Below are 18,824 nucleotides of genomic sequence, written 5' to 3'. Positions count from 1 at the left end.
AAAAAAAAGAAAAGAAAGCAAAAATCCCCAACCTCAGGGAAAAAGGACGTGGAATTGGAAGGAGGAGGGGCGGGGGAACCCGGGGGGGCTGCAGCGGTTCCCCTGCAGAGCAGAGAGAGCATCTGAACCCCAGCGAAGGCACATTGTCATTGTCTGCCGTGGGGAAATGTCCATATTCGAGAACAGAAAGCACAGCCTGGCCATAAAAGAGGAGAAATGATGAGTGGAGCGAAGAAATAACACTTTGTCCTTTGCTGTATTTACAAATTAAATAGAATAAATAGTATCTGTACGTAAAATGGCAGAACATCGACCATCGTGCTGAGCGCGTGGTGGGCGCTGCTGGGCTCAGCGCCGTGGGGCTGTGGGCTCTGTAGGGCAGAGGGAGTCCCTGGCTCTTTCAGAGGGCGACCAGCAGGGCGGGAGGTCCCCGCGGCGGCAGGGAGAAAGCTGACGTGGTGCTGCGCTGCGCTTTCGGTATCGGTGTTGTGAAAGGTTCGGGTGACACCGACCACGCGCTGCTCGCCCACAGAAGGGGGAAGCGGGGAATGCAAGCGCGGCAAAGGGAGCCCAAACCCTGGAGCTGTGCCCTGTGCTGTGGAGCTGTGCTCTGAGCCCCAGTGCTGGTGCGTGTCCTTGGTCTCGGTGGTCCAGCGCAGCTTGTCCCCATGTCCCATTAGTGTCACCGGGGTGCTGGCTGCGCTGGGCTTGCTGCTTGGTGGGAAGCTGCCCCAGCTGTAGCAATGCAGGTGGCTCCGGGGTGAGCTTGCCAAGGCTGTGCTCTGGTCGATGTGCTGACATTCGGGGGTCGGCGGTAGCTTATCGAGTGGCTGCTCCCGAGGGGCAGCAGTGAGAGGTAGTGGTGTCCGGGTCGCAGGGCACTCACAGGCAGCTGTCCTTGCTGTCCCCGCTGCGCACGCTCAGTGGGTTGGTTTGCACTCGTGGGAGCTGAGGCTGGAGATGAGGGGCAGCGTCCCCAGCAGGTCAGTGTCAAAGATACCCAGGTCAAAGGGAACCTCCAGGAGCTCAGGGTTGGCCTTGGAGTCCAGGGGAGTCCCATAGCTCAGCAGAGAGGACACTGGGGCAGCAAGGGCTGGTGTGTGGCTGCGGGGACACTCAGGAGAGGACTGCTTCAGGTACCCTTTGGCCACCGGCAGCTCCATGCTGTCCATATCCAGCATGATGTCAGTGCCAGCCTGGCCCCACAGGGCTCCTGCACAGGCCCAGAGCGTCTCCCCATCGGCTCGCCCCTGTCTTGGCTCCACCGTGCCCTTGGACTGCTGCAGGTACCCACGGAACTCCACCTCGTGCGGGCTGTCCTGCCCAGCGGCAGAGCAGAGGTCAGGCTCTGCTCCATGTGTAGCTTCCATGAGGCTCCCAGCAGGGCTCTCCAAGCCCACACCACTGTCATCGCCAACAGGCAGCTGCCGCTTGTAGCCGCAGTTCTCGGAGTGGCTCAGCTTGGAAGAGGAGGATGAAGATGAGGATGAGGAGGAAGAGTGCAGGCAGATGCCGCTGTCGGTGCTGGTGCAGCTGCTGTCCCTGCTCCCCACTGCCTGCTCCTTGGGCCATGCTGGCAGCAGGCCGCTCTTCTCCGATGGTGGCTGGGCTGTACCCGTGGTGCTGGGGGCACCGTGGTGCTGGGGCTCCTTCTGGCACAGGAACAGCTGCTGCACTGCATCCGTGCTCCCCGAGGATGAGGTCTCCTGCTCCACCCAAAGCGAGCTCTGCTTTATAAAGGACTTCTGGGAGGGATAGAAAAGAGAGGAGTGAGCCCTGCTTCCTCCCTGCTTGTAGCTTGTCTCTCCCATCCTTTGCAGCAACCAGAAAGTGCACTGTGTGCCTGCTGCCTTACCAGGACCAATGGTGGCCTCATGGGTTTCTTTAGGTACATGCAGACCAGCAGAGCCCCCAGGATGCCCAGAAGGAAGAGGACGATGGCGAAGGAGCTGACAGTGATTGGGATGAATTCTGCACTCCCTGCAAGAGAGGACGTGCCCAGGTGAGCTGGGAAGTGCGGAACCCATGGAGCACATTGTGTAGAGACACTGCAACAGGCTCAGCTCCCCCCAGGGTTGGGGGCTGACCAGGTCCCACAAGGCCCCCCCAGCCCCACTCCCTCCTTACTGTCTCTGTGGCCAATGGTGACGCACTGCTCAGCAGTGCGCGTGGCAGGGATGTTCCGGCTGGCCACGTCGGGCTCCACGCTGATGCAGTACTCGGTGTTCCAGAAGAGGTTGTGGATGTGGAACTCTGAGGCGGTCTCCCACACTTCATACTGCAGTGAGAGAGCACAGCTGGTACCCGAGAGCTGGGCCCCAGGCTCTGCTCCTTCCTCCTCCTCCATCCTCTGGAGAAAGCCCCCTGGGTGCTTAGCAGAGCCGCTGGCAGCAGCAGCCTGACCCAAAATCCCTCCATGAGCTGGAGGGCCCACTACAGTAAACTGTGCAGAGAAATATGCGCAGCATCCCGGCTCAGTGTTAACTCGGATGGAGGACTGATGCTCACCGTCTGGTTGTCCCGCGCCCGTCGGATGTACACCCGGTAGCGCCTCGCGTGCTTCTGGATGTCCTCGTACTTCACGGTGCGGTTCCCTGCCCGGAGCAGCAGCTGCAGCTGCACATGGATGCTGTTGTCCATCACGGACAGGCTGTGGCCGGACAGGCGCAGGCTGGCTGCAGAGAGGGGAGGTTCAGGAGCACGGCGGAGAGGCCTCGTGCAGCTCCGAGGGCTTTGGAGCGGCCGAGGAATGGGGTGGGCGCTGACCTACCTTCCTGCGGGGAGAAGGCGTTGGTCCTTTTCCAGTCGGATGTGTGGTTCCCGACCACGGCTCGCACTCGCGCGTAGTAGCGCAGGGAGGGATCCAGGGTGTAGTAGGTGAGGTCGCAGCTGTGCTCACGGATCCTCATGCAGTTCGGGATGGCCGTCCAGGGGATGTCGGTGCCGTAGCTGCCGGGGGAAGCACCTGGGGTGAGCGTGGTGCTGAGGGCCTTGCTGCCCCTGCTGCACCCCCCCGGGCACCATACTCACATTTTGTGCTCCACGTCGTAGCGGACGTTGCTGGGAGCGTCGCGGCCCGGCTCCCACTGCAGCAGGTGGTACACCGTCTCCGCCACGAAGCGCACGCGCGTGGGCTTTAACCGCAGCTCACCTGCGGGATAGAGCCGTCAGCTGTGGGCTCCCGAACAGGGCCACCTTGCCTGGGCCATGGCCACGGACACTCTGCTGGCCCCGAAGAGCCACAGGCTCAGTCCTGGCGCAGGGATTTCCCCGGAACAGTCCCATGCTCCAGCATTTACTCATTCTCTTTCCCTTCCTCTCTCCTGCAGAGAGAGCCCAGCCGTGAGCACATCCCTGCTTTCCTCCCCCTTGTGTCTGCGCCCCCAAGTGCTGCTGCCCGCTAGCAAGCTCTCTGTTTGGATTCAGCCTTCCTGTTTTGCTCTTCTACTGGCTGGAAAAAAAATAGACTTTTTCACACCTCCTGCCTGAATTTCGGTATTGTTACCTGGCAGCAAAACACCGCTCGATAACATCTGTCACCCTCTCTGTGCTCGCTTCCCCCACCGCCGCTGTCAGCCATCAAACACCGAGCCCCGGAGCTGCGCTGCCCGCAGTGTGTGCGCTAACGACCAGGCGCTAATGACACGAAGCCCCACAGCCTGAACGCAGAGCGGTAAGCAGGGGCTGAGTGCTCAAAAGGGTCTGAGTGCTCAGAAGGCTTTAGGTTCACAGATAGGGAAGAGAACAGGCAAGAAGCTGGTGTTCCAAAAGCAGTCCCAAGCCACGGGGTCCCACGGCAGCATCGCCATCGCCACATGCCGCTCCCCCCTGCGTGCCTCCCCCACCGCAGTCCTTGGTGCTGTGGGTTCGGGGGGGGGGGTGAGGAGCAGCCCCCAGGAGCAGCTTCCTGGGCAGGGGCATGGGGCACTTACCGTGTGCCGGCCAAGCAAGCAGCAGAGCCACGCTCAGGGCCAGGGCAGCGCAGAGGGCCATGGCGGCAGCGCATCCTCCGCAGGTGCTGAGCTGGAGAGCAGGGTGCGAGCTGAGCCTGGCGGGCTGCGAGCGCTTGTTTTTCCCCCCGGAGGCTGGCTCAGTGACGTCTCGGAGGAGTTATCGCAGTGGGAGGAAAGTAGCTGTGCTGCAACTTCCACTTTTCTTCGCTGTCCACCCACTCAGCACCGCTCAGATCAGCACAAGGCTGGGCATTTCCTGCCAGCAGCCCCGGGCGGGAGTGCTGGGGGCTTTTCCAAATCATATGGTACATTGCCAAGAAAGTGAAAATAGGAATATATCACGTGTCTGCCTCCCTGTTCAATTACATTTCTGAAGCACAGCGCAGCAGCACCTTGGCAACATGTTACAGGAGCATCACTGAGCGCAGCAGCAGTCCTGCAGTGCCCCCAGGGCTGATGTTCCACCCCAAACATGTCACGGCCAGACCCACAGCCCAGGACTGCTGCTCTCTCCCTTCTCCATGCCTCCTGGCTCCCATTCCCCATTTCTGGGGCTGAGTGACCACCCCCTGCCTGCTGTGCATCCTGCACACGCCAGTGCGTGTGGGTGTTCTGGGCACTGCAAGGCTCAGAGCTCAGCTCTAGAGTGAGCTGTGGGCTCTGCTCAGGGCCCCAGGGCTGTATCCCGCCTGGTGGTGACCCCAGCCTCAGGGTCAGGGCTGACCTGGCTTTGCTTTCCCTTCTGGCAGGTTGGACTACAGGAGAGCTTGAGGGCTTTCCTGGAGGCAGCGCAAACCTGTGTGATGATGTGTGATTTGTCTCGAGAAGAGGAATTTCCCAGTGGAGAGCCAGTGGAAAGGTCATGCATAAAAAGTGCAAGAGAAACTGAGAGCATCTGGACACTGCAAAGCCTCAGAGCAGCCCTGACTCACAGAGCTCAGGACCCTGGCTTCCTGTGGCACCCAGGGGCAGCCAGGTCTCAGCAGGGAGGTGGCAGCAGCCCCGCTCCATGGCTGTGCCCAGCTCGGCTTCGTTTCCTGGAGAGCAGCTGATGTCCCATCACCCCACTGTCAGCCCCTGAGTCACAGCTGGCAGGGGCAGAATTTGGAAGCGCTGAGATGAGGTGCAGCCCATCATACACAGCCCGTGTTTCACGTAAAGAAGTGAAAAACAAAAGCAGTGGGACCAGAAATGAGGAAGGAGGGAGCCTGCTGGAAAAGACGCAGTGCGGCCCGTTGTGTGGCTGATGATTTAGGGGAAAACAAAACAGGCTGAGGTGAAGGGGTGCTGCTGGAGGCTCATTCTGAAAGCCTCAGGAGCAGTGCAGCCACCAGCACTGCCAGGTGCTGCGGTAGGGGCAGCACTGTGGGGTGCAGACCCTGCACGTGTGGGTGCTGCCGAGGATGCTCCTCCTGCTGCTGCTTTTCTATCCCCTCCAAAACACTGCTCGGCTGTGGCTGCTCCCCCACCTTCATCTCAAAGCATCTCGGGGAAACCACAGCTGAGCTCTGCGCTCACCCCGGGTGCTGCTGGCCACCGGAGCGCTGCAGTAAAACCAGAGAGAAAAGAGCTGACTTTCAGCCTTTCATCTCTTTCAGTGTTGGGCGGAGAGGTTTTGAGTTCATGGGTCAAACTGGCATTCGAAAGTACTGCTGAATTTCCTTTTCATCTTCAAAACAATTGACTAAGCTCTGCGTAGGAATAGCCATGTTTTTACCAACCTGGAAAGCACCTGAGTCAGAGCAGCACCGCAGGTTTTCTCCAGAAGCTGCTCCTGAGAGGCTGTGAGGGCATCTGCAGCATCGGGAGCAGCAGGTGCCCCGGCTCCGCTCCTGCTCTTTCTACAGAGCCACCTACGGAGAGCGAGTTCCAGCAAGGCGTCATTCCTGGAGCTGCAGAGCTGCTTCCTGAGAGCTGCAGCTCAGAGATGTCAGAGCAGGGGCACCGAGGGCAGCCCTGCTCCCTCTGCTTCACACCCTGCAGGGGCACGGCACCCAGAGGCGCAGGGCAGCTGCAGAAAGCAGCAAAATGCTCTCAGTTCTGGGCATGCAAACTGGAGAGGAGGGTACTGCATGCCGGGGGATGGGGGTGGGGTTCAGAAATCCTGGAAATGAACATCACCCATTGGGAAGTTTGTGTTGAAACTGCCCAGGCAGGATGCAGGAAAAGGTCTGCTCCAGCCAGGCCTTGCTGGAGGAAAACAGGGAATGCAGCGTGCTCAGGAGCAGGGGGTCAGGAGGGCAGCCCCGGGCAGGTGGAGGGACAGAGTTTCCCTGCCCCAGCTTGGGGCTGTGAAATGAGGAGGGTTTTAGGCTTGGCACCCTGCAAGCTGGGATGGCCCCGCTAGTCCCTGGCCTCCCTAAGAGCGAAGATGAAATTTCACATCCCTTCCAACAAGACATTCCAACTCCTCGATCACGCCGACCCTGCACACGAGTGGGTTGTTACTGGGGCATACATCCCCTCCTGTCCCCATCCGGGACAGAACTGTGGGTGATCAGGCTGCAGCAAGGAGCTGCTGGCAGCCCCAGTGCCCGGTGCCCGGCTGGCAGCTGCTCTCCCCGGGGCCAGCCCTCACCTCACCAGCCTTTATCCATAGCCACGTTCCTCCCAGGGCGCAGAGGCAGGTGTTTTCACGCTGTGCCTGCAGCAGTTGGGAAACAGGCAGCAGTGGAGCCGGGCGGCAGGTTGGACTGGTTTCCTTCACGCTGGCACTGACGTACGAGCCCGCTCGCCAAACAGATCCTGCCCCGTCCCCGCGGACCTGACCTCGCTCCGCAGCAGGGAATGGCTGTGCCGGAGCTGTGATCCCAGCCCAGCCCCACAGCGGCCCATGGAAGGGAAAACCTCTCCGGTAAGGCACTCGCGGCAACTCGGGATCTGGATATGGCTGGGGTGCTGGGGGTTGCTCTGGGGCCTGTGTAAGTTGCTCACTTTGGGCGTTTTAGGGCTGGTTTCTGTCCCCTGCCTCCCTGGGCAGTGGCTGCTGGTGTGGGAAGGACCGGGAAGCTCTGCCCGTGAGGATGTGGAGGGGGAAGGAGGAGGCTGAGTGCCACCAGCATCTTCAGCCCCATGCTGTCGGAAGGGCTGTCAGGGCATCTCAGCCCCACTGCTTTCCCATATTTGAGGGATCTGTGGCTCCAGTGGCTTTGCAAGGATGGAGACCAGCTGAGGGCAGGCTGCTGAGCAGGGCAGGATGCTAGAACACCCATGGGAGCCATGCTCTGCTGGCCCCCAGCATGCTGGCAGCACTGGCAGTGTGCAGCTGGCCCCGGCGGTCCTCCCTGACCCACATTCTTGGCTTTTCCCCCCCATTTTTAGGGTCTGGGTTGCTCAGGGCCGGCTCGCTGTCAGCTGTCAGGCCTCATCAAGGGGCAGTGAGCATCCCGTCATGAGCAAAACATCCCCGGCTGGCACGGGGCTCAGCCCTCCCGGAAGAGGCAGTAATTACTGCGCTGAGCTGTGCCGTGATGTACGCAGGGCCGCAGGGATGGGGCTGGAGAGGACACAGTACCGGAGGCAAAGGTGCCCCTGAGGCAGCCTGTATCTGGGCTGCTTTCTATACGAGGCTGCCTGCAGCCCTGTCCTTTTTTTGCAAGGTCCCAAGCTCAGCTTGCCCACCTCCAGTGCTGCTGTGCTCTGTGAACCCAGCTAACCGTGTCACCCAAACCAGGTGGGAGCACGATGGTGACAGCGGGGCTGGGATTTGAATGCCTGCACATGGAGAATATTACCCAGTATTGGATATCCCCTGGGGGGATATTGGGTCGCCTGGATGTTGCATGGATTATATGTGCCATCCCAGGTACCACCCTCAGCTCACCTGCCCGTGCCTCAGTTTGCCCATCTCTGGAATGGGCTGAGCAGTGCTTACTCACCCCCTGCACCAATTTCTGGTCTCTGCCTGAAGGGCTCCTCACTCTGCTATATGGCAACCTGTCCCTGGCCCGATGGAGCTGCCTCAGTGGCTTGTCACCCACGCTCGCAAAATGTCCTTTGCTTTAGGATTTTCACTTCCCTGTGCGTGCCCCCTGTACAGCATCCGGCTCCCTGTGACTGGCTGAGCTGGGGGCTCAGATCTGGGCTAGCACTGCAGAGCACTTCATGGGAACCGTGGGGCTGCGTAGGGACTGCAGGCACTTGCAGGCTCGGGAGGGCTCACCCCCAGCAGCATGGGGACAATGTCCCCATTGTCCGCACACAGAGCTGGCCTGGCACGGGACACAGCACTCCGCTCACAGGTGGAAGATGATTCCCTGTGTGACAGCATTGAGCTCAGCTGAGAAAGATGATCGCCTGCCCCCCTGGTTAAGGCAGACTGCCTCCAGCCCCTCTCAGTGCTCTGATTTTCCATGTGGCTGCTCCTCCTGCTCCTCCGAGATGCTGCTGGGCCTCGGCTCCTGTTGCAACACCGCAGGTGCCACGTGGCTTCCGCTCTCCCTCCCACTCCGAAACTGCCACGATTGCTCTCGCTTCCCTCCCCATCCCGCCTGGATCCAGCCCAGCCCCACGGTGCCTTCTCCCTGGGATTTGTGACTTCCTGGTGTGGATTTGCCAGCTCCATCGCAGGCTGAGCCTTGAGCAGGAGGTCAGTGCGTGGGCTCTGGGCTGTGATGCAGAGGGGAAGGGATGCCCAAAGCCACGATGCTGAGACAGGTAGAGGCATTATCTGTGCAAACAGGGTAAGCCACGGGCTGTGCTGCAGGCTCCCTACTCCCTGCAGCTCAGGCTCTGCCCGTATCAAAGAAGTCACTGATCCCCGCTTGCTTACTGACTTCTAGGCTTAACCCCACAGCAGTGCTGAACACTCTCACAGCAGGTGGAACGTTTGCAGAGGGGGTGTCAGAGAAATGGCTCAAGCCACAGCCACATGTGTGAGAGAGTCATGGCTCTGAGTCTGACTTTTGTTCAAAAGCCGACAGAAGATGAGTAAAGGGTTTGTGGCCACGACTCATAGCTCCTGGCAGAAATATCATCCTTGTAAAGCTTCTGCTGTTTGCTCTCTGCTCCAGTGGTCACCCAACAGTAACTAGTTGTGCTGGTTGCTGGGTGCTGTGATAAAGGGTTGGTTAGCTCCTGTGATAGAGCTTAAAACAATATTTGGACTTTAGACTTTTGAGGAAATGGGTAAATAATAGTTCCGTGGCATGAGAAAGGCCGCGTGCTTCCTGCAAAGCAATAGTAAGAGCAATTTAACCTATAGTGTGCGTAGATGTTCATGTGAGATGTTTGTAACCCAGAGATGCTTTAGCACGGCTGGCTCCCTGCTGGAACGGGGCTGTTCTACCGTGCCACGTCGAGGTTTGGCTTTGGCTGATCTGATAAGAGAAGCATTCCTCTCCCCGCAGGATGGATCCAGAAAGAGATAGCAGAGGTGGTGATAGCTTGCAGATACCCAGATTGTAGAATTTGCATTGGCATTGAGCAGAGCTTCATCTGTGTGTGGGAGGAACTTGGCCTGGGAAGGGTGTCAGGCATCCGCTGTGGGTCAGGGCAGCAGTGGGCGATGCTGTGGGGTGGGAGGTGGCTCCTGGTGGGTAGGAGATGTCAGCAGTGCTGTGCTGAGCGCCTGTGCTGAGGCTGCCCCGGGTGCTGTGTTGGGGCTCAGAAGAGGCTGCTCCAGAGCTGTTTTCCCACCATGTGGGGTTTTCAATTCGTGGCAGACCCTGTGCGTGGCCACGCCAGGTGTGTGACTCAGGGGATAATGCCCAGGAAGTGACACTGCCGCATTGCATGAAAGGGCACAGCCATATTTACAAAGCATGAGCCTGAGCAGGCTCCTGGTGTGCTCATGAGGGCCCTGGGCTCCTGGCAGGAAGCACAAGGGCAGGGAGAATCTGGGTGGAAGGAGCAATGCCCAGAGCTCTGCCAGCACTGCACTGTCCCTGAGCTGTGCCCTGTACTCGGGTGCTCCTGGTGATGGGGAAATGTGATCCCAGCAGCTGCAGGGCTGTGAAGGGATGTGCTAAATCCCAGCTGCTGATGGGCACAGCGGTCCCCTGGAGCTGAGCGCTGTGCTGCCAATGGATGCAGGCTCCTCTGTATGCCCCCTCGATGGGACAGCAGTGATGCTGTGTGTAGGGACACAGTCAAAATTCTGCCTGGCGACAGCTGATGGATGGCTTCACAGAGCAGTACAGTGCAAGCTGAGGGAAATGGCACCAGGAGGGGAGGGGGAACCTGCTGGGACCAGTGCGCAGCCTCCAGAAGGCACACGGTCACTCCTCATTTCCGAAGAGATTTGAGATTTTGCAAATGAAATGACAACAGCAGAGGAAACGACTTTTCTTACGGGCTGAGTGCATATGATATGAGATCCGTGAAGGAAAATGAGAGGCTTTGCTTGTGGAGCTGGTTGAAGCTGGGGAAGCACTGGGGGAGAGTATCTGGAGGAAAGGAAACAAATACATATTCTTCTGCAAATTCACAGGTCAGGAGTGACATAACTGCCGAACAGCATTCCAGGCTGCAGGATGTTTCAGGGCTTGGAAAACACTGATTATTAAGTATTACTAAATGACAGTTGGAAATTGCGCTGTATTTTTCAAATGGCTAATTAAAGATAGATGCATAAATTGGGGCAAGAGCCCCGTGGAACTGGGCCACGGTGTGGCTGACCCGATGCCAAACACCCGGCTGATGGCTCTGATCGAAGCCATCCATTTGGAAAATTTGGCCAGCAGCCACCAAAAGGGGAAACACTCCGTGGCAAAGGGGTTTTCAGCCGTGCCAGTGGGGTGCTGAGAGCTTTGCATCGGGCAGCGGGTGATGGCCACTGCCATAACACAGCCCTCTGCTCACAGACCACGGCATCGCCCAGCTCCCTCCATGCCTCCGCAGCCAGCAGCATCTTCAGCGTCCGGCCCCCGCAGCCTCGGGAGAACGTCCTCGGCATCAGCTTCAAGCCCTACAGCCCCGATTCCATCCCGACCCCAGTCCCCTGCACGGCCTGTGAGAGCACACGTAAGACGATGGTGGTCTGTGCCCTAGGGCAGCCCCTGCCCGGTCCCCCTCGGAGAGGGGATGGAAGGAGAAAATGCATCCGTGTATTCGCTGCTGGCATAGGGGTGGTGTTCCCTGGGGGTGTGAGGGGACGGGACACATGCAGAAGTCCAGGGCAGGGTCTGGGTGCCTCGAGGAGGCCGTGCTCCCCCTGACTCAGCCCCCCGTCCCCGTGCCAGGATCTTCCATGTTCAGAGCTCCCTGCATGAGCCAGCGGCGGCTCGCGCTCATCTTCTGCGTCTCCGTCCTCATCGTCCTGATCGTCGCCCTCATCCTGCTGTGTGAGTGCCGGGTTCATCCTGCTGCGTGAGTGCTGGGTGGGGGGCAGGGGGTGTGGAGGACGGCTGCTGGGCAGGCACCCTGCAGGGGAGGGCCGGGAGGCGGAGCTGAGATGCGCGCTTCCCATTTTCTGAGTTTTCCTGACATCTGGTGGACGGGCGGGCGTAGGGAGACGCTTGGTGCCCCCAGCCGTGCCCTGGTCCTGCGGCCTTTCTGGACGCTAACCCTGCAACCAAACTGCTGGGGGGGTCCGTGGCACGCCTCAGCCTCACCGCAGCACGCGCTCACCCCCCCAGTTATGTTCTGGCGGTCGCAGACCGGCATCGTATACAAAGAACCCGCCGAGACCTGCAAGGACAACCCCGTGCGCTGTGACGGCGTGGTGGACTGCTCCCAGAGGAGCGACGAGCTGGGCTGCGGTAAGGCAGCAGCGCTGGGAACGCCGCGTCCGGGCGGGGGAGCCCCGCAGCGCCGGGTGCCGCTGACCCCGCTCCGTCCCCGCAGTGCGGTTCAGCTCCGACCAGTCCTTGCTCCACGTCTACTCCAGCGCCGAGAGCCAGTGGCTGCCGGTGTGCAGCAGCGCCTGGGACGAGTCCTTCTCTAGAAAGACCTGCCGGCAGCTGGGCTTCCAGAAGTAATTCTTCCTGCCCCGATCTTTGCCCCAGCATTGCAGGTTTACCCGGGGGAGGCTTTGCCCAATACTTCTGTCTCACCTCCTCTCTCCTCCCAGCGCATCGCAGACGGAGTACATCCCCCTGCACATCTCCGGCAAGAGCCTCACAGTGACGGATGAGCGGGACACCATCCAGCAGAGCCTCAACAGGTAGCGGGCAGACCCCTGCCAGCCCGGAGCTGGGGGCTCGGCCTGGGGCTGAGGTGTTTCCCATTCTTCTCTCCCACAGCTCCCAGTGTTTGACGGGGAAATTCGTCTCCCTGCGATGTACAAGTAAGCGGGCTGTCCAGCAAGGCGTGCGGACAAGGGCAGGCAAGGCCAAGCAAACGCTTGGAAGGGTTTTCTTCCCATCTTTGCGATGGGTTGGGCAAAGAGGGTGTTCTCCAGCAGCACATTCTGGGTAATACAAAGCAATGAAGGCTGCAGCCCCTGCTGGCTGCGCCGAGCACTGCCGGTGACTGCAGTGTTGGGGACACGCTGTGCACTCTCCCTTGGCTTGCCCCCTCTCTCAGCCCTCTGCTCTCCCCTGCAGCCTGTGGGCAGAGGATTTCGGGCCGAATCATCGGAGGGAAGGAAACCTCGGTGAGCAAATGGCCCTGGCAGGTCAGCGTGCAGTACGGGCCCGTCCACATCTGCGGCGGCACCATCATCGACGCGCAGTGGGTGCTCACGGCCGCACACTGCTTCTTCATGTGAGTGCTGCTCTGCAGCCGGCAGCCCTGGCGCCGGGCACGGCCGCGTGTCTCACCCCACTGCCTCCCCCCGTGCCCAGGAACAGCATGAAGATCCTCGACGACTGGAAGGTGTACGGCGGGGTGTCGGACCTCAAGCAGCCCATGGAGGGCATCCCCGTCTCCCAGGTCATCATCAACTCCAACTACAGCGATGACCACGATGACTACGACATTGCTCTTATGAAGCTCTCCCGGCCGCTGACGCTCTCAGGTGGGAGCCTGGTGGCCGGGCTGGGAGAGTGGGGGTGGTCTTGGGGGCTGTGGGACCCCACGGGGTCAGCGCGGAGGGGAGCGCTTCCTGCAGCCCACGCTCCGCCCTAGCTGCAGGGCGTGTGACTCCGCTGTTGTTCTGCTGGCTGGTGACTCATCCCTCTCTCCTCTGGTTTTCATCCAGCTCAGGTTCGCCCAGCCTGCCTCCCCATGCACGGCCAGCGGTTCCAGACCGGCAGGTCCTGCTTCATCACCGGCTTTGGGAAGACCAGGGAGAATGAAGGTGAGGGAGGGAGGATGCCGGCTGCTCCACGGCTCCTGAGCACGCCACGTGCGCGTTCCTGCGCGGTGCGTGAGAGCCATCCCGTGCAGGGCTGACACACAGCAGGCGCTCTCCTGCCCGTGCAGCTCTGCAGAAGGTGTGCGAGAAGCAGCAGCTTGCTCCCTCCCACAGCGGGGGGCCGAGGCTGGCCCTGCCCGACGGCTCCTCCTGCCTTGCAGATAACACCTCCCCAAAGCTGCGGGAGGCTGAGGTCAAACTCATCGACTACAAGATCTGCAACAGCGACAAGGTGTACGAGGGCTACCTGACCCCGCGCATGATGTGCGCCGGGTACCTGCAGGGGGGGAAGGATGCTTGCCAGGTGAGCGGGGCAGGGCTGTGCCTGGGGACACGCGGAGATGCCCTCTGCTTGCTGTCCTCACCGCTCTGCACCCTCCGTGCCAGGGGGACAGTGGGGGGCCCCTGGTGTGCGAGGACAACGGCCGCTGGTATGTGGCTGGTGTGACGAGCTGGGGGACAGGATGCGGCCAGAAGAACAAGCCTGGGGTTTACACACGGGTGACAAAACTCCTCAGCTGGATCTACAGCAAAATGGAGGTGAGGCTGGGACACAAAGTGGGAGGAGTGGATCCAGCCTGGCCCCGTGCCTCACCTCTGCCCCTGCTATCTTCCCCTTGCAGAGCGAGAACAACTGAAGCCAGGCTGGAACCTGTGCAGCGGCACCGGCTGGCACCGGCCCCTCGCTCCCTCTGCCACCAGGGCACGGTGTACCAGCTGCTGTCCCCGCTCCTCCAGGGGACCTGCGGCTGCTTGGACTGTGACAACGCAGCTCCTGCAGAGCACCTCTGCTCTGCTGAGGGCATGGGGATGGCTCTGCCTGGGGCTCAGCCTGTGCTGGATGTGCCCCCTCAGAGCTGCCGTCTTGGCTGTGGCCCCTGACCTGCAAACAGAGGTGTCAGGACCATGCATCCTTGAACGGGGGCACGGCCGCCAGGCGTGGGGCTGCTGCCCATCCCTGCAGCTGGAAGCCAGGAGCAGAAAGCTGCAGGTGCCTGCGGTGAGCGAGCCCCTTCCTGTGCTCGCTGCGGGGACAGCCGAGCTAAGGGGAGCCCCATGGGGCAGCTGAAGCACCTGCTGGGAGGAGAAGCAGTGGTTGCTCTCACATTTGCATATGAATTTAGGAAGCGTCTTTTGAATGAAGTGCTTCCCCAGCAGAGAAGCACACATTTATTTATTTTTCTATGCCCTGGAAGCACTCACTGCTGGGACTGTGTGCAGCCACTCTCAGCTCCCTGCCTGCCCTGGGCAGAGGTTGGGCAGAGGTTGGGCAGCAGTGCAGGGCTGTTCTGCTCCTGGGGGCAGCAGGACCATGCTGTAACACGTGACAGAAGCCAGCAGCAGCTGAAGCTCGGGACAGAGCAAGATTCAGAGTAGCACCCAGCCCCATGCTAGCCCCAGCATCTCCCAGCTCCGTGGGCAGTGACTGGTGCCAGATTTCTTTGTCTCAGGACTGCCTGCAGTCCATAGAGGACAACAAATGCCCATGTCTCAGAGCAGATGTGCCAAGGCGTGTGCATGCTGGATGGAGGCAGGCTGCTGCTTTGCTGAGGCTGTACCCCCAGCTGCAGGGAGTCCTGGCGCTCCTGGCTGCCCCACACTGTTCTCAATAAATGTTTCAGTAGTGCTATGCGGAGATGGTTCTTTGGGAGCTGCTGAACCCCAGGAGCTGGGAGCCCTGGGAAGAGCAGACGCCTCTGCAGCATCCCTAGGGGTGGGGGCTGAAGCTCTTAGCCAGGTCTCAGCAGCACCCTCTGAAATAGCCTGGGGCTGCCCTGCGTCCCTCCCAGAGCCCTGCCTGTCCTTCCCAGGCTGACCCCAGGCAGAGGGCTCAGTGCTGCAGCACATCCTGCAGAGCTCCCTGACTGCTGCACATGCAGGTGTGCAAACAGGGCTCCCTCTGGGCTGGGCTGCCTGCTTCCTAACCCACAGCGCTGCCGGTGGGACCAGGGCAACCTGTGGCCCTTTGTGCAGGGGACATTTCTGGACGTTGCCCTCTAGCTGTGTGCAGGCACTGGGGCTGCAGGCAGCACCTGCAAAGCTGAGCTGAGACGCTGTCGTGGTGCACGGGCTGCTGCAGCCACCTCCCTGCCCCTCCTCACTTCCCAGAACCCGCTGTATGAAAAAGGCCACTGTTTGCCATTCAGTTTGGGGATAGCAGCTCCGGTCTGGCTGTGTGTGTGCAGTGAGCACCCTTGCACCAGAGCTGTGGGCCGGGCGGTGCTCGGCGGCTGCTGTCCGCAACGTGATGGGCTGGCTGCCTTTTGGGAAACACTGAGTCAGCCCGACCTCAAGGAGCTGTTCTAAGAAGCAGTGCAGAAACCTCCCACGGCGTGCCATGAGCCTCCTTCAAAGGGAGCCTGCAGGGGCCAAGGGGCGGTTTGGTTTCTCTTTACGATGTCTCTGAGGCTCAAGAAGTGGAGGGAACTGCAGAACCCGGTGCATTCAGGTTCCCTGGGCTGGGCAGGGTGCACATGGTGTGCACGGAGCTGGAGCCACCGCGCTGCTTCCAACAGCTGCTGCTGTTCGGTTAGCACCGAAAAGCAGAGCTGAAAATGGAGATGTGAAAAAGGGCTGGGGGAAAAAGGCACCTTTTTTGGTCTTTGCTGACTGTGGGTTATGGAAAGCAATGGTTTTTCATGATGGTTGAGATGGGATAGGAGTAGGGCCCCCTACTCAATGTGAACTCAGTGGGTTTTGAGTTACAGACCCGATGCGCATTTCTACAAAGGCTCTCTGTGATCTCTGCGCCCCTCGGAGCGCGCAGTGCAGGGCAGCAGCCCATCATGTTTTATTGCTGCCTGAAACGGCGTGCTGGAGAAACAGATCTTTTGAAAAAGAATAAAACAAAAATTGGAGGCCAATAAGAGCAGCTCTTGCTGGAACTATGTTCCTGGTAATGGGGCCATTTCGGTGCGCAGAGGACCTGCACCTCTGCTATGGATTTCATCTCCTCACAGGTTATTGCTCTCCTGCTCTCTGAAATAGCCTCTCAAAGCGGAGAAGTGATTGCAGACCCTAATACAAATTTAATTTATTTCTTCTAAACCTGACATCCAGCGGTCTCCCGGCCAAGCTCCAGAAAGCTGTGCTGTTTTTCCCCAAGGGCTGAAGTTTTCTAACCAGATTAAAAGTGATTAGTTTCTCGTGCAGCTGCCCGGCCGTGGCTTTTACGCTCTGCTGTTCCCAGTGAAAACACAGCACAGATGCAGCAGATGCCGCGGGCACAGCCTCACCTCCACCGCTGGGACACCTGAGCAAAGTGGTCCTGCTCCCACTGCCCCCAGCTGACACAGGGCAGCGGGTGAAGCATCTCGTGCCCTGCTTTGGGATGATCCCATTCGTTTTGCTGTTTTTCTGGGAGCCCCCAGCTCCGGAGCTGCTGTCCCTGCGCTCTCAGCTCTGTTTGCTCCTCTCTGTCTCCCAGCCCACATCTGGCCGGGCTGCTTGCACGTTCCTCTGCGCCTGGAAAATCATCCCCCAGGAATGGAGATTACAAAAACGCAGTCTGACCGGCACCATATGAATCACCACCCAATTAGTGGTGTTTTTCCCAAACTCTCCTTTTATAGCTCTCTGTTTAGTTTTGTCAAAACTGATTTGTTTATATGGTTTCGGAGGTGATGTTTCTCCACAAAAATGTTTTTCCCATAGCTTCGGATTGGTTCCCTCCCACGGCTGGCAACGTCATCGCTTGGCACGGCATCGCTGAACTTCGGCTTGGGCAATAGAGGCTGCGAGGGCTGCAGTTGAACACAGGCTTTGTCAGCTTTAACACAGCTTGCTGCCGCCTTGGTTCCTCCCAAGCACAAGGAATGACTTAGGCCCGACGAAAGAGGACATCGTTGGGTTAAGAGCAGCCAGGTGGCTCTGCACAACCTTCCCCTTTGTCACTGCTCGGCTCTCCCGTGGCCCCGAGCTGGCTTGGAAAAAGTTTGCAAATGTTTTTATGCTTGGTGCTCGCAAGCAGGGAGGTCTGATGGCTCCGCTCTGAGCTTGGGGTGGGGACAGAACCCTCCCCAACCCCCAGCACTGCCGGGCGGCTCCAACCATGCCCCAATCCCCAACAAATTGGGGTTAAGTTTTCAGACCGCAGCAAACCGCTGTGCTCTGGGGCTCCTGGGACGGGCTCGCCTGCTCCCTGCCCAGCTTCTCAGCATGGCTAAAATTAGCACAGGGCTGCTGGGAAAACACACACGGCATGCAGGGCTGCGGGCAGAAAATGGGGAGCGCTGCTGGGGGAGCTGCATTTTGGGGCAGTGCCGCTCGGTGATAGCATTTTGCAGGCACGGAAAGTCTGAGCTCACGGGGAATGCGTGGCACTGAGGCCCCATTGTACGCTGCTAAATGGAGAGCCAGCTGGATGCAGGGCTCCCGGCTGCTCCGCTGCCGCTTCCCACATCTCCCACGTCTGTCCTGATCCCCTGACCCACATCGTGACACAGACGAAGCATCCGCGCCGTCACTCGAAGCTTTGTCTGCGTGAGATGGAGAAACGGCCAAAACCCTGAGAAGGATTTTCAGTCGGAGGGGAAAGTTCGGGAGAGCAAGCGGCTCCCTCCTGCTCGCTGCGAGGACGCCCGCTCCGTGCTGCTCCCTTTCAGACGTCGTCTGCTGAGATGAAGTCATGTCCTGGTGGAGCTGCTGGCGCTGCTCCGCTGACTCCAGCAGCAGGAGGAGCTCGGCCCTGCCCCTTCATTACCGTAAATCATCATAGCCTGCCTCGCACCAATGAAAGGGTTGGCCCCAAAATAGTCACTGCTCCCCCAAGGTCTCTCCTGCTCCACTCTTGCTGCTGCAGCCAGAGGAGCGGCTCAGGTGCAGGGTGTGCTCTCATCTCACCCTTGTTTGGGCAGCAAAAAGCCCACAGTGCCAATTTTTAAATTGCGCTCGCCTTGGGCAATGCCTTGAGTATTTCTGGAATAAAGGAACCCAAAGAAGGAAAAAGCATGGAAGCCCAGTGCTGTGGGAACTGCAGCCTGCCTGCATCTCCAGGCCGATGCAAACACCACTGCAGATACCCACCAGCCTCAGTGCAGCCCCTGGGCACGGTCACGGCATCAAAACGTTTCCCTTTATGCAAAGGATTACAGCTGAGGGCTGTGCAAGGTCAGAGGAGCCCCAAACTTGATTAGGACCGCTTGGTCCCTGCCTCGCTTACCGCGGTGTGATGGAAAGCCTTATCACGTTATCCCGATGCATTAGGAGATGTGACGTTGTCCAGCTCCTCTGTGTCAGCCTGTATCTCTCGACCCTTCTGCGTAATTGCCTTGAAATGCCGGGGCTGCTTTTATATTTTACTGGAAACTGGGAAATGAATGCAAAGTGGAATATGTGCCATTACTGTGTGTGAGGCTCATTCCTATCCAAGATGCGTTTGAGTTATTAGGGGATGAACCACGCCAGCGTTGATAGCGCTGCCGAGGTGTTTTGCCACGAGGAAATGGCTCTCCAAGGCAGCAGCAGGAGCCGAGCAGACACGGGCGTGCCAGCAGCCCATCGGTGCCAGCATCCCGCCCGCACCGACTCATTCCTGCAGCGGGGAGAGGCAGCGAAACCCCCCCCGCTCCTTCACGCCCGCTCCCCGCACACAGCCCCGCGGGACACCCACCCCCGCCCCATAGCGCTCGGCC

At 59.6% G+C, this 18,824-nt stretch overlaps 2 protein-coding genes and 1 long non-coding RNA gene across 8 annotated transcripts in view; 1 reads left to right on the top strand and 2 right to left on the bottom strand.

The window, feature by feature from the left end:
* Positions 238 to 4,708, bottom strand: IL10RA (interleukin 10 receptor subunit alpha). The gene is given in 8 exon segments (XM_021375857.1): positions 238 to 938; positions 941 to 1,745; positions 1,856 to 1,980; positions 2,128 to 2,278; positions 2,509 to 2,675; positions 2,771 to 2,949; positions 3,031 to 3,151; positions 3,933 to 4,708. Coding segments are annotated over 8 exon segments (1,665 nt in total). The 5' UTR covers positions 3,994 to 4,708; the 3' UTR covers positions 238 to 882.
* Positions 6,641 to 14,821, top strand: TMPRSS13 (transmembrane protease, serine 13). Of its 5 annotated transcripts, none has more exons than XM_021375862.1 (13): positions 6,641 to 6,807; positions 10,757 to 10,916; positions 11,135 to 11,236; positions 11,531 to 11,653; positions 11,739 to 11,868; positions 11,965 to 12,057; positions 12,137 to 12,180; positions 12,440 to 12,599; positions 12,680 to 12,852; positions 13,036 to 13,134; positions 13,353 to 13,495; positions 13,579 to 13,731; positions 13,815 to 14,821. In XM_021375862.1, exons 1-13 carry the CDS (start codon positions 6,787 to 6,789, stop codon positions 13,827 to 13,829), a joined length of 1,416 nt encoding a protein of 471 aa, XP_021231537.1. In that variant the 5' UTR covers positions 6,641 to 6,786; the 3' UTR covers positions 13,830 to 14,821. The 5 variants fall into 5 exon arrangements, with proteins under 5 accessions (XP_021231537.1, XP_021231535.1, XP_021231536.1 ...); XM_021375860.1 differs by having other exon boundaries at positions 13,260 to 13,495; XM_021375861.1 differs by having other exon boundaries at positions 12,137 to 12,219.
* The window catches only part of LOC110387611, a 3,589-nt gene continuing 532 nt past the window's right edge, over positions 15,768 to 18,824 (bottom strand). Inside the window, exons 2-3 of one of the 2 annotated variants that reach the window (XR_002432625.1) lie at positions 18,353 to 18,498; positions 15,768 to 17,110 (exon numbers count right to left, since the gene is read on the bottom strand). This is a non-coding gene — a long non-coding RNA (uncharacterized LOC110387611). The remainder of the gene's footprint in view (positions 17,111 to 18,352; positions 18,499 to 18,824) is intronic. The other variant, XR_002432624.1, reaches the window with a different exon arrangement.

The sequence above is a fragment of the Numida meleagris genome, chromosome 23, assembly GCF_002078875.1.
Source record: "Numida meleagris isolate 19003 breed g44 Domestic line chromosome 23, NumMel1.0, whole genome shotgun sequence".
NCBI classification, from domain to species: Eukaryota; Metazoa; Chordata; class Aves; order Galliformes; family Numididae; genus Numida; species Numida meleagris.
Note: the sequence above shows the minus strand (reverse complement) of the source record. Positions and strands in the feature narration are given on the sequence as shown.

What these genes read in the sequence shown, in the direction of transcription:
- TMPRSS13 (XM_021375858.1), top strand. Translation starts at nt 6,787, where the DNA reads ATGGAAGGGAAAACCTCTCCG. An exon ending in TGGAAGGGAAAACCTCTCCG is followed by an intron (nt 6,808 to 10,756) that starts GTAAGGCACTCG and finishes CTCTGCTCACAG; the next exon opens with ACCACGGCATCGCCCAGCTC. An exon ending in AGGCGTGCGGACAAGGGCAG is followed by an intron (nt 12,220 to 12,439) that starts GCAAGGCCAAGC and finishes TCTCCCCTGCAG; the next exon opens with CCTGTGGGCAGAGGATTTCG.